The sequence below is a fragment of the Argiope bruennichi genome, chromosome 5 (assembly GCF_947563725.1).
Source record: "Argiope bruennichi chromosome 5, qqArgBrue1.1, whole genome shotgun sequence".
Lineage (NCBI taxonomy): Eukaryota > Metazoa > Arthropoda > Arachnida > Araneae > Araneidae > Argiope > Argiope bruennichi.
Genome location: NC_079155.1, coordinates 126,439,174 through 126,452,038, shown reverse-complemented (window position 1 = coordinate 126,452,038; position 12,865 = coordinate 126,439,174). Strand labels below are relative to the sequence as shown.

The 12,865-nt window shown below is 24.7% G+C and overlaps 1 protein-coding gene across 4 annotated transcripts in view; it reads right to left on the bottom strand.

Moving 5' to 3' along the window:
* LOC129969265 (trafficking protein particle complex subunit 2-like protein) overlaps positions 1–12,865 on the bottom strand; it is a 34,902-nt gene that overhangs the window by 13,522 nt on the left and 8,515 nt on the right. The window contains exons 2-3 of one of the 4 annotated variants that reach the window (XR_008784483.1): positions 6,565–6,697; positions 1,121–1,293 (exon numbers count right to left, since the gene is read on the bottom strand). Coding sequence is in view for 2 of the 4 variants with exons in the window: in XM_056083742.1 (XP_055939717.1) it covers positions 1,121–1,293; positions 6,565–6,597 (206 nt within the window). In the remaining 2 variants the exon portion in view is untranslated. Of the gene's footprint in view, positions 1–1,120; positions 1,294–6,564; positions 6,776–12,865 lie in introns of those variants that run through there. The other 3 variants (XR_008784482.1, XM_056083742.1, XM_056083741.1) reach the window with 3 other exon arrangements.

Here is a 12,865-nt window from a genome sequence, read left to right as displayed (position 1 = left end):
ACTAAATAATTATTATATTAATTTATAGAATGTCAATAAATTATATTTTATAATTAAATTTAGAAATAAAATAATTTCAAACCTTCTTATTGCATTATTTAAAAATAGGGTAAAAATTAATTATTAGGGCAAATTTTAAAATTAAATAGATATTTAATTTTAAAATTTGATTCATTACTTATTGCATAGCATAAGAATGAATATGAATTTAATGAAAGTGTATTTCTTAAAAAACAAACAAACATAATATAGGGCATTTCTAGCCAGCAGCATTATTTATAAGTTGGCAGCTAAAGAAAAACAAATATTTATACCAAATTTCCAAATGGCAGAAAATAAAAATTAGTAATAAAACATCCTCAAACTGTATTATTTTACAAAAAGTTTATATAACATCTTTAATTATTTTTCACAAACATTTCTCATCTTAGATAAGGAATCCATTTGCTTAAAGCAAAATGGAGAAAACTTTTACAGTAAAGCTATTACAGCTTAAAATTGTCTACATACACTTCATGCTTTGTATATACATATTTTTGTTTATTTATTTTAAAGATTAAACAAATTAATTTTTATGTAGATATTTTAAATAGTGTGTATTAAAATATAAGTAAATACAATATTCACAAACAAAAATAATTAAATATCTAAATTTATGCTATGAAAGGAAGAAATTAAATTCTTTTCTCTCCCCCCCCCCCATCGAAAATAAAACCCTTTATCTTTTAAGATCATCAATAAAAGTGAAGGTTTTGAAGCAGTTGTTTCATTTTAAAACAGAATTTTCTTTTATATATAATGTGCAAGTATATATACAAATGTAAATTATCACATTGATTTATTAAAAAATATGCCAAAGAAAATTATAATTATTAATTCAAGTTACTATTCAAATAATCTGTGAAAAATCTGAATCTGTAAAAACATTATCTGCAAATACTAAAACTGCAAATAATATTCTATTCACAGCAACAGAATTTGTTTATATTTTAATATGCACTATTTAAAAATGTATAAATAACTTCATGACACCAATCTTCAATTCAAGAGGAAAAATTCATTAACTACACAAATTTATAGTAAAAATAAAATTTAAATAAATAAAAGAATTGAAAATTACACTTTATAATCCTCAGTAGGATACAACAAACCAAGGTAGAGTTCTCTAAGGTCAGAAGCAGCTTTGTTGACAGTCAGAACTTTCTCTTCAATCACATCGAGAGATGTGTGAATAGTGTACAAAAACTTTAAATCATTTCCAGGGGAGCATGTTTTAACATATAAAGGATAATTCTAAAATAAAGAAATACAATTATTTAAAAAGATAATTTTATTTTTAAAAAATAGCAAATTTAATAATGCATGGAGAAATAAACATTCTTAAATATTTCCAGAGGTTGTGATAGATATAAATGTTATACACCACAATCATATATTTTTTACCAATTAATATGCTCATCTCTCTCTCTCTATATATATATATATACATATATATATATAATCTTGTTTACATAACAATAATATTAGCTACTTTCAGTTAGCAGTTGTTTGATACCACATTAATAATATCATTAATTAGAAATGTCAAGCAACTTTGATGAACTGTATCTTAACAAAATAAATGAAAATATTACTATTGAAAATATTTACATAATGAACATATAACATTCTCACTGGTTAGCTATAAATGTAAAGTGGCAAAATTAATTCGCAAATAAAATTAAAAAAAAAAAAAAGTCAAATTATTGAAGTTGTTGATTGTGTTAAATTTTTATTTTGCAATGTCTTTCAAAAACAGAGGGCAAGGGGAGCAGGCAATCATTGATGACAGATTTAAGTATTATGAGCTTTCAAATGAAATGAAATGTAATGAAATCAGAGGATAGAATCAGCAGTAAATAGTCCCCCCCCCCTCTCATTGAGACTGTAACATTAGGCAGTGCTCTCTAGATTACTCTTAAAAATAGGAGGTAAAGGCTATCACTGACAACGCATCTAGGAATCATATGTTTTCAAATGAAATAAAAAATTACAAAATCACCAGTGGTTAGAACTGGGGGTTCTTTGGAATTCCTAATTATTTTGAACACAAAAATGATTATTTAACATTTAATAGATTATCAGTAATGTTATTTAATCAAGATTATGACTTCTAAATTTGTTTTCATTTAAGTTCCATATTTGAAGGAAATAAAACTTTTACAATGCCAAAACTGGAAAATAAATATGAAGCATCAATTATATATATAATTGAATATAATAATATATATAAATTAAATATATTTCATATCAAAATTCCTTGTATGCAATGTTTACAAGTATTGAAGAATTTGAAAGATATTGCATTAAGCGATGACAAATTTTGTTACGAAAATTTTCATGATCAATCCATATAATCAATTAAGAAAGAAGGTATGCTAAAAAATCTTGCACATTACTGTGCTGTGGCACACATTTAACTAATGCCCCAAAATGCATCTTTTTTCTTTTTTTTTTTGATAATATATAAATAAGTTAGTAACCATGTATTTTTAACAATAATATTAAATTTATAATCTAGAAGTAAAGCTTTTATTCCTTCTTGCTTCATTTAATTAATACTCAGCATAATGAAATATTCGCCCATTCAAAATATCTTTAAATTCAATGCTTACTAATCAGACATGTCTCTAAGTTATGAGCCCTTATATGCATTGAATGACATTTCAAATTAGTAAGTGATGCTAAACAAATCTGCAAATTATTTATTTTAATACTTATAATAAATACTTAATTAGCATTTGATTACGATAAAATACATTCTTGCACAATTGATAATAGGGTGCATAATGTAAAACTGCTATAAATATTAAGTACTTTAAAGCACTTTTTAAACACCTTAAACAACAACAACAACAAAAAACACCTTTGTACATACATGCAATGGAAACTTGCATATTTTCTAAGCATACAATATTTACTGTTTTATCATAATGCATAGCTTTTATTGAAAACTTAAAAAAAAAAAAATATTAATTTTAAATGTGTGTTTTTAAAATTTTAATAGTTATATCTATATTTGCATGACATCTTCTAAAACAAATTATGTCTTTTTAGTTTTTGACAAAAACAAAAAAGATTATTAAAATGAAAAACTGTCAATATCAAAAAATTAAGTCAACTTTTATAACATTAGCAACATATATAAAATATAACAATTTTGCATTTTTTTTCAATATTTCTTAAAATTAACGAAATACCAGTTCATTCATATTAACACATCATTTCTGAAAATGCCAACATTCATGTAGAAGCATAACCTAATCAATAGTTTGTATTTGATTTTTATATATATATAGCAACAAATAATGTTTGACATAGCTGGGATAGAAAGTAATTTAGCTTTACAAAATTGGAGTTTTCAATAAAAATTTAAAAAATTGCAGAAAATTTGATTGTATATTTTGCAAAGAAATGAAAATGTTTTAACAAATTCTTGTTTCCATAAATAACGGAAACAAATTTGTGAAGCTAAAAAAGAGCCAGGTCTGTGGTTAAAAACAAAATGAAAGTTTAAAGTTTTAATTGAAGTTTAGTTAGTCCATTTTTTAATTTTTTGAAGCCAGCATGAGACACTATACCAAATTTAATAAAGCTCATCAAATGAAAAATGTTTTTCAATGAACAGCTTACAAATGTTTTTTATTTCAAATTAAAGGAAAGAAAGCTTTTTTTTCTTTTATCGAGTTTTTAATAGCAGCAAAATAAGATGATTCAAAGAAACAATGATATTGTTTTGAATTTTAATATAATAAAAGTCAATGCTATAAATCATGTAAAAACATAATTTTTCAAAAATTACTACAACTGAACAGGAAAAAATGCATTCATTCAAACAAAATTGGTATAACAGAATAGCTATTTTTTTAAACTTTAAAAATGATGTAAAAATAATTTCTGTGCGATGATGCTTTGACAACAGAGCATTAAAATTCTGTTTTTATTTTTTAAATTGAAGCTCTAAAATTTTGAAATATCTGTTCCTAATGGGCTTCTAATACAGAAGAAGTAACTTTTCAAATTTGATGTTCTTAACTTCAATGGTTATGTTGCACACTGCTTTCTCAAACAGATCAAACCTTTATATATAATGAGAAATTTCATTGGGGGGGGGGAAATTCTACAAGAATTATAAAAAAAGGAAAACTCACTATAAAATTATAATATATAAACTTTAAATAATAAAAGTTTTGAAAAACATCTTTTTTTTATTTTGTTAAAAAATTGAAGAAATAGAACTAGCAATTTTTTTTTTTCCTTAGTAAAAACTAAAATTTTGCACAAGTGGTCCAACTAATAATAATTTTCAAATAGATGGGGTCATTTAAAAAGTATATTATGGAAGAAATCATGAACACTAAAAACTTATGGCTTCAAGTTAAAACCTCATCCTACTAAATATTAAGAGATTGACTAACATAATTACATATTGCAACTATATTTTAGTATAGTACAATAATCGTATTTAATATAGTAAAATCAATCTAAATTCGAGGAATATTACTACAAAAAAACAATAAAGAGAATGATGATCAAATGTGTAATGTAATTAAGGGGCTTCATTGAAAGTGTTTTTTTAGCAGCTTCTACCATATTTGATATACTCTTTGGAGTACCAAATTCCACCTGCTGCATTTTTGTTTATAGGACCAATCTGTGTGTTCATTTTTAGAAACATATAAAAGCTTAAACATACATTTACTGTACATAACTTAAATAAATTCTTCAACATCTCATACATTAAAAATATTTTTAATGTTTGAGAAATTAAAAAAAAACACACACACACATTTTTTTTAGCTGCAACAAGTATGGCATCCGTTCAGGAGCACACGCCGGAAAACAAACCTCATTCCTTCCTTCCTATGGCACAGTATATATTTCATATGACTCCTTCTGGATAATTATTCCAGTAATTCAATAAATGGCAATACACATTTTTGAAGAAAAAAAGGGACAGAAAAAAAGTCTCATGAGCATTATTTTAATATATGTTAGCATACCAGGATCTATTTCATCCTGGATTACTAGTCTGAATTCTTCCCTTTTCTTGGTTTTCTTTCTTGACATATCTGATAAACAAGCCTTTACACATATACTTTCAAATTATTGTATTCAATGTGTGGAGGAAAAAAAAAAAATTATTTTTGCACTTTTTAAAACAATTAAGTGCTCTTTTAGTATTTTTTTTTTTTTCAAAATTAAGAACTTTTAAGGTGCTTAAAAATAGTTTTCAAATTTAAGCCCTTTTCATGATACTACACACTCTGGTTAAAAAAGCACCTTCTGAATGAATACACATTATAGGAAATCCTACAAAACAGGAAATTTATTTACACAGGAGTCTACTGTAAATAATTTATATCTTATGTTGTTTTCTATACTGAGTATTCATATTAAATGTGCTTTTATACCCACATTATTCAAAACAATTTTTATTTAATAATAAATGAAATCTTAGATTTATTAAAAAAAATGCACTTTATTAAACATTCATAGAATAGGGTTTTATTATTTTAGGTGATTATTTTTTGATTTAAAGGAACTAAACCTTTTTCAGTAAAACATGATAAAACATAAGCAAAAAAAAAAAAGTGTATGCAACTTGTAACAGAGAAATAAAATCTAGCAATTCTTGAATTATAAACTCTACTGTTTCAAAAAGGTATTTTTCAGCTAGTTTCAAAATAATTAGAAACTTTTCATATAACATATAAAAAAATATAAAAAATGCAGTATGTTTTTAATGAATCCAAAGTCTCAAAAAGAAATACAAAATTTCCAAGTACATAGCTCTAAAGGAGTATAGAGCATTAAGTTTGGGTAAAACCAACTAACTGTACTAACCAATTTTAACTATTAATTAACTGTGATAACCAATTTTCCCACCAAAATATTAAGTATGATAAGATACATCTTTTTTTGTACAAATATCTAAAGCTTGATGCATTGTTTTATAAAATTCTACTTAAGCTTAATAACAGACAGATTTAAGAATATTGTATATAAAACAAAATACAAAATTTGTTTTCATTTTGACCAGCTCTATCAATTTATTTAAATTTAAATATATTCAAATGGTTCCAAATTTCTTTTACAGCTTTTATTTCAAAAATATTTATTTATAAAAGAACAATAATACAACCCTACCTATGCCTTAGAAGGAAATTGCCTAAAATTTAATAATCTTAATCAATAAAATGATTTTGGTTTATTATCGGCATGAAAATATCTGTGCCTCTGATACCTATCAAATGCAATGAAATTTCATTGGTATCTAATTGAAAGCACGCCAATAAAGTTTTGCTTTTCATATTTTAAAACGTAGATATAAAACAATTCAAAGAATAAAATCAAATATTCGCAACTTTTTAAAATTTAATTCCGCATAACAACAAATATTTTAATTAAAATTCTACAATGACTATAGTTTCATATTTAAAATATAGTGCATTTTTTTAAAAACATTCAATTATAATTAAAATTTTTACAACTGTTTGGTTAAGAATTTAAATTTTAAAATACCTCTTTGCTGATTACAGCTACTGCCGCGGCCATAAGCAAATGTTATGAAATCAAAATAACAAAAATGGCACCATGAATAAATTTCAATGCAGATTAGAAATTTTATCAAATCTTCCCTATTACAAATATTTCGGAGACTCGTTAACCGGAGGACGCTTGAACCCCCCATTTGAAGTTGAAAGGGGGGAGCAGTGGGGGGAAGCAGCACTGGAGGACGGATTTCATTCCGGTAGAGATGGAAATGGGTGAATCGATGTATGGTTGCTTACAAAAAAGCTTTTTTCGCCAAAATTTGAAAATTTATTTACCCGCCAAGAATGAAGCGCATTTTTGGAATGTATAGGGTGGAGTGTGGACGAATGTCGGTTGGATCTATGATGAAGGCAAACCTTATTTCAGCACGATCTTTTTTAATAAAAGAATAATACCGTGTTATAATATATTTATTTTTGCTCATAATTACGTTTTATGAATCTAATTTTTGACTAGAAATTAATGTTGACTGTGGCTGAAAACAGTGGGAACTTGGGAAAGCTGAATTTTCTACAGGCGCCTTCTATTTATAATTAATTAAATGGCAAGAAACTAATATGTTAATTCATAATTAAATTCTATCTTCTATTGGTTTGTTAAATGAAATTTAAAGTTTTCACAAAGTAATGGAATGAATTTACAAGTTCCATTTAAATTCTTAATGGAAGCTAAAAATGATGCTGTATTCGGAATGCAAATTCGATGTAGTTTTAATTTTATTTCTTGCAATTTGGCTGTATTCATTGGAAAGTATTTTAGTTTTTTTATACTATTAATTTTAATGCCCATATTTTGTTTGTTTGTTGTTGTACAAAGCTAAATGTTTTTTAAAAATTAGCTAAAAAATTTTTTAAATGATGCTTTTAAAAAATTATATATATTTTTACCTAATTAAGTAATAAATTAGTGTTATAGAGCATTTAAAACATTTTTTATAAGATTTTGTTATTTGCTAGTATTTATAGTAGCAATAAAGCATTTATATTTTGTGGTCTAAAAATTGCAATAATAAAAATCTGTAACCTCTTTCTTGCAGTTTTGTGCATTCTTTTTTTATTTTATTTTAATGTTGATAATGTGCATGATGAACTCTTTAAAATTTGTTTTCAAATTGAATAATTCATACTTGTAAAAATATGCATTGTAAAGATATATATATATAATTTTAGCTAAGTTTTTGATAAAATATGGCTTATTCTCTGTTAAGAAAGTATGATAACCAAAAATCCTCAAAGGAATCATCAAAATATTCAATATTTTCTATTTAATAAAAACTAATTTTTGTTTTGTTAAAATAAGATTTATATTGAATTTAAAAATATATGAATAAGCTGATTAATATTACATGATTTTAAAAAGTACTTTTTCAATACATTTATTTATGCATACAGCAATTTAATTCTTCTTTTAATGCTAAAAATCAGAATTTTGATTGAAAGTAGCCAAACTAAATTTGAAAAGGTAATAGAATCAATTATTTCTAATTATACGATTGGTGTAATAATATTTTAAAAGAAAATTTGTATTAAAAATTCTAATATTGTGGATAAATTTGTTCTAAATGTTGAATTTTCTACTTTTATAATAATGCACAGAAGTTAAAACTTTTAAAGAAAATTTGAAATGTAATTTTTAATCTCAAAAAATAAAAATTATTTTTTAATTTAATATAAAAAGATTAGTGTATTCTAAATTAGTCAATAGAATTTTCAATTAAATTGTAAAATATCATTTGTTAATTTTTGCATAATATTTAAGTCATATTTTATTCGACACTTACATTTTCTCAAGAAATTTTTCTTTTTCTTAGTTTTTTGAAGCTTAATTTCTTCTCATTTTGATTTTCAATAATAATTCATGAAATAAAAATGATTTGCTTCACAAGCATTCATTATTGTATTATACAAATGTATATTAATTAACCAAACCATTAACAAAATAAACATTTACTCCACCTTAAAAAATGCTATACTAATATTGTTTTAACTGATTCAAATGAGTGGATAAATACCAAGTGATGAATAGTTCTGAGATAATGTGTAAAAAAATTATAAAGGATGATGAAAATCCTTAAAACTTATATAGTTTATATACCTACTTTATCTTTTAGAATTAAGGTTTTGACTAAATTATTAAAAAAGGCAATTTCTATGAGGATATAGAAAAAAAAAATGTTTTAGAAAAATAAAATGGGAAAGTAATTTTTTTTGTTTTAAAGTAATGAATAATTACAATGGAATAATGAATTTTAACACCGTTTATGTTAAATCGAAAAAAATTATTTACAATTTAGAATTAATAATAAAAATAATCATAATCTCTGAATCAAATTATCTGCAAATTCATTTGTTCAATAGGAATTTAATAACTTGGAGAATATGACTTTAGTCACTTGGAGCCTTTAAATCAACTTCCATTGTCCCCATTACAAAAACGTAAAGAAAGGCTAATTTCCAAAAATAATTTAATATTGATTCAATTCACCTTCAGTAAAAATTTCAAACTACTGACACAAGTAGGTTAAAACTGTCTGAGTGGCTTAACTTAAATATATCAATTGGATCAATAAAAGAAAATAGATGGCAATCAACTGAAGACAGATTTTATTCATTACAGAAAAAAGAATGGACAGAGAATGAATAGTATCAGAAGGATCACAAAATATGTTCTGATCATTGTTTTGAGGAAGGAGTTTGTATGAAACCAGTATTTTAAAAATCAAAGTAGTTTTGTACATTTTCAATGCAACTGAAAGAACTTCCTGGGCCATTGTATTCACAAAAGAAGAAAAAAGAAATCTTTTAGCATATGAAAGAGCAGTTGAACTTGGATATGTATCATATAATTGGGAACTTCTAAAGAGATAAAGATAACTTGACAGGAAAAAAAACTTAATGAACAAAGAGAAAACACAATCATTTACAATTGGAATATATGATATAATATATTCTCAAGATATTGTATCAAAGCTGATAATCTATGCAACTCCTCTCAAAATTCAAAATTTACCTCTAAAACATGATTCTTATTAATGCTTAAACCACAGCCTGAAAATTGGAAGGAAAAAAAACTGTAAACAGTATCTTTCACTTTTGTTTCCAATATCATTTTAAATAAACTAAAAAAAAATCTTTCTTTTTTATTTAGTTAAAATTACTTTTTAAAAAATCGTCTACCTCATTATTATTCATTGTAACTAAAAAGAATTTAAATTAAGTATGTTAAATGTATGATGTGCTATTCTTTGTTTTTTTATTAATTTTTTTAAAAATTTTATGAAATAAAAAAAAATTATATGCTTCCCTCCCTTTTTGTCTTTTATCTTTATACTTTTTCTGCCTCTTTATAACATTAGCATATAAGATCATACAGTTTTTTTTATATGAATACAATTAATTGAAAAATAAATAACCATTGTGGTTATTTATCCTTAAAATTAGGTACCTGAATGCCATCACTAATCAACTCGCACTAAAAGAAAATTTTACTTTTGAAGAAAAATAATTATTTTGCGAATAAAAGAAACCTTGGTTAATGCTTCAGAAGAAAATTTCATAATTTCCAAATGTATTTTTTGAAGTTTTAAATACTAAATCTGAATGATAAAATGGTATTTTAACAAAATTTCGAATATGGCTGTGTTAATTTACCTAAGCATTTTTATTGAACAAATAAAATATCTTGAAGGGTACGAGAAATTGTGTTGCTTCAAGATGTCATAAGGAATTGTTTACCTCGTTTGTAGATTTTTCAGCTACTACTGCAAACATAATATTCCATTTTTTTTTCAAAGATTATTGTTATCAAATAATATTATTGCTGTCATACTTTTTTTTTTTTTTGTAATCACTGTATTGCATACAAACAAACGCGTAATGTTGAGTGACAGAAAAAACAAGTTTAAATTAATGACAAAAGAATAAATTCATCTTTACTTGATTAGTTAAATTTTGATAGTCTTGGGAATGAAATGAATTTTGTTACAATAATAAAAATTATTGTAGAAATACATTCTAAAATATTTTTTTAGTTTATTTATATTAAAAAGACAATTGTATGATAATGAAATTGATATCAATAAAAGGATTTTGATATTAAGTTTGGAAAATGGTGTTAGTATTATTTTTGTACAATAATATATTTGGGAATTATAAGAGGAAAACATCAACATTTTGTTTAGTTAAAATTATAACTGGAAATTTTGATGCATTGCATCAAAGCACACGCTTTCATCTTTTAAAGCATGTTTGATAGATTTTCAGTTTCTGGAGTCGGCAGTCTGTCTTATAATTCATGTTAAAGTATAGATAAATATATGAACAACTATATATTTCTTCAGTAAGATTGAAATTACAATTGCATATCTGTATATTGACCTAATGTTATTCTTTGATTTGATATCCACCGGAATGCAGCATCTTGTAAAATTTTTATTTATCTACTATTCTATTTAAAAGTGAAGGGTTTTTTTTATCAATTAATTTTAATAAACATTATTTTGATATTTTTCTCTTTTTTCTTTAGCATTTTAATCATCAAAATAAAATTGTTTAAATGTAGTTTCTCAAAGAAAGCTTATTTGCAGAAAAGTATTTCTTAGATAGCGCAGTAACCGATGCTTTTATGAGCATAAAGAAAGAAAAATAGATACTTATGACAGCTCTGTAATTGATTTTTCCACTTCCATCTACTTATCTATCTCTGCTGCTTTTGAAAAGCTACCCCAATTTGCTTACGGCAACAAAACCACCGGATGGTGGTAAGCAGATGCGCTCTTATCTAGTATCATATGTGCTAAAGTTGTAGGATTAACGGAATTTAATTACCTTTTAGAGAAAACTTGGTAAACAGTTAGAAAAGCTGTAGGGAATGCATATTTCTCATTCTTATAATGTGAGTGATTGATGGATAATAATTCTTTTTTTATGGGATAATCAACATTTTTCCCACGCGAAACTTGATAATTACACTTTAACCCATGCCTGGAGATGGGAAAATTCAGTGAACTCATGATCTAATTTCTTTCAAACAAATGCCTTCATTTTATAAAGGCAAATGAATAAATTTTTTATTGAATTAAAAAAAAGACAAATTAAGGAATAATTAAACAGACAGTTATTTGTTTACACAAATGATATAACAAAGTATTTGACATTCGCAATGGTCTGTGAATATCCATTTTGAACGGATGATTTTTAAGTAAAGTTGATTAAACTGAATCTATTTTTCCCTTGTAGCATATAAATATTACAAACACTTGATAAAGAATATTGGAATTATTATTACGATTTATTTCTTATTTAATACTTTTTTATCGATGTATTTTAGTCAGTTTTTGAGTTCGCTGTTTTGAGCTGCATTTTAATGTAGTTAATGTTTTGATAGCAATAATGGACAAAACCATTTTTTATACAACCATGTCGAATGAGTTTTATCTCAATATATAGTATGTATAAATATATATATATAGAGAGAGAGAGATGAATTAAAATTATATTTGTAAATTTTGATAAATTGCCTAAAAGTACACATTTTTATCCTCTAAATCACGTTTGCTAAATGTTAAGCTTTGGGACGGCAGTCTGTCTTGTAACTCATGTTAACATATAGATAAACACATTAATAATTATATTATTCTTCAGTAAGACTGAAATTACGAACGGGTATCAGCATCTTACTCTAACGTTATTCTGTTGATTTAATATTCATTAAAAAGGACCGAGAAGAGCTATTTGAAAGGCAGCATATAGCAAATTTTTTATTATTTTTATTAATCTGCTTAATGATGAAGTGAGTTTTGAAAGTTTGAAGTGAGTTTTTGATGAAGTGAGTGATGAAATGAACATGAGTTTTATATTTTCCCCTTTCTTGTTTGGTATTGTATTCATCAAAGAAAGAAATCGCTTAAAAGTAGCTTCTCAAATAAAGGCAATCGTTTGCAAAAATAAATTCAAGTTAAAATACCGATTTTTATTTATTCTTTTATTATTTTTTTTATTGGGCTCAATTTTTCCTTCGGTTGATATGTCTAATTTTTCTGAAAAGGATGTTGCATTATTTACAAAAATTTTAACATGATTAAATTTATAGATTGGATGTTGTCTCTGAATTAAGTTAGAACATTTATAAGGCAAAAACATATTCGAGATTTCTGAAGGCTAGACCGTTCGACCGAAAGTTGGTTCGTAATTTGAATAATAAATGTTCACTAAGAAAAGTTTTTAAAATTGCAAATAGGTTTTTTTTCTTTAAAAATTTATTGACGTTT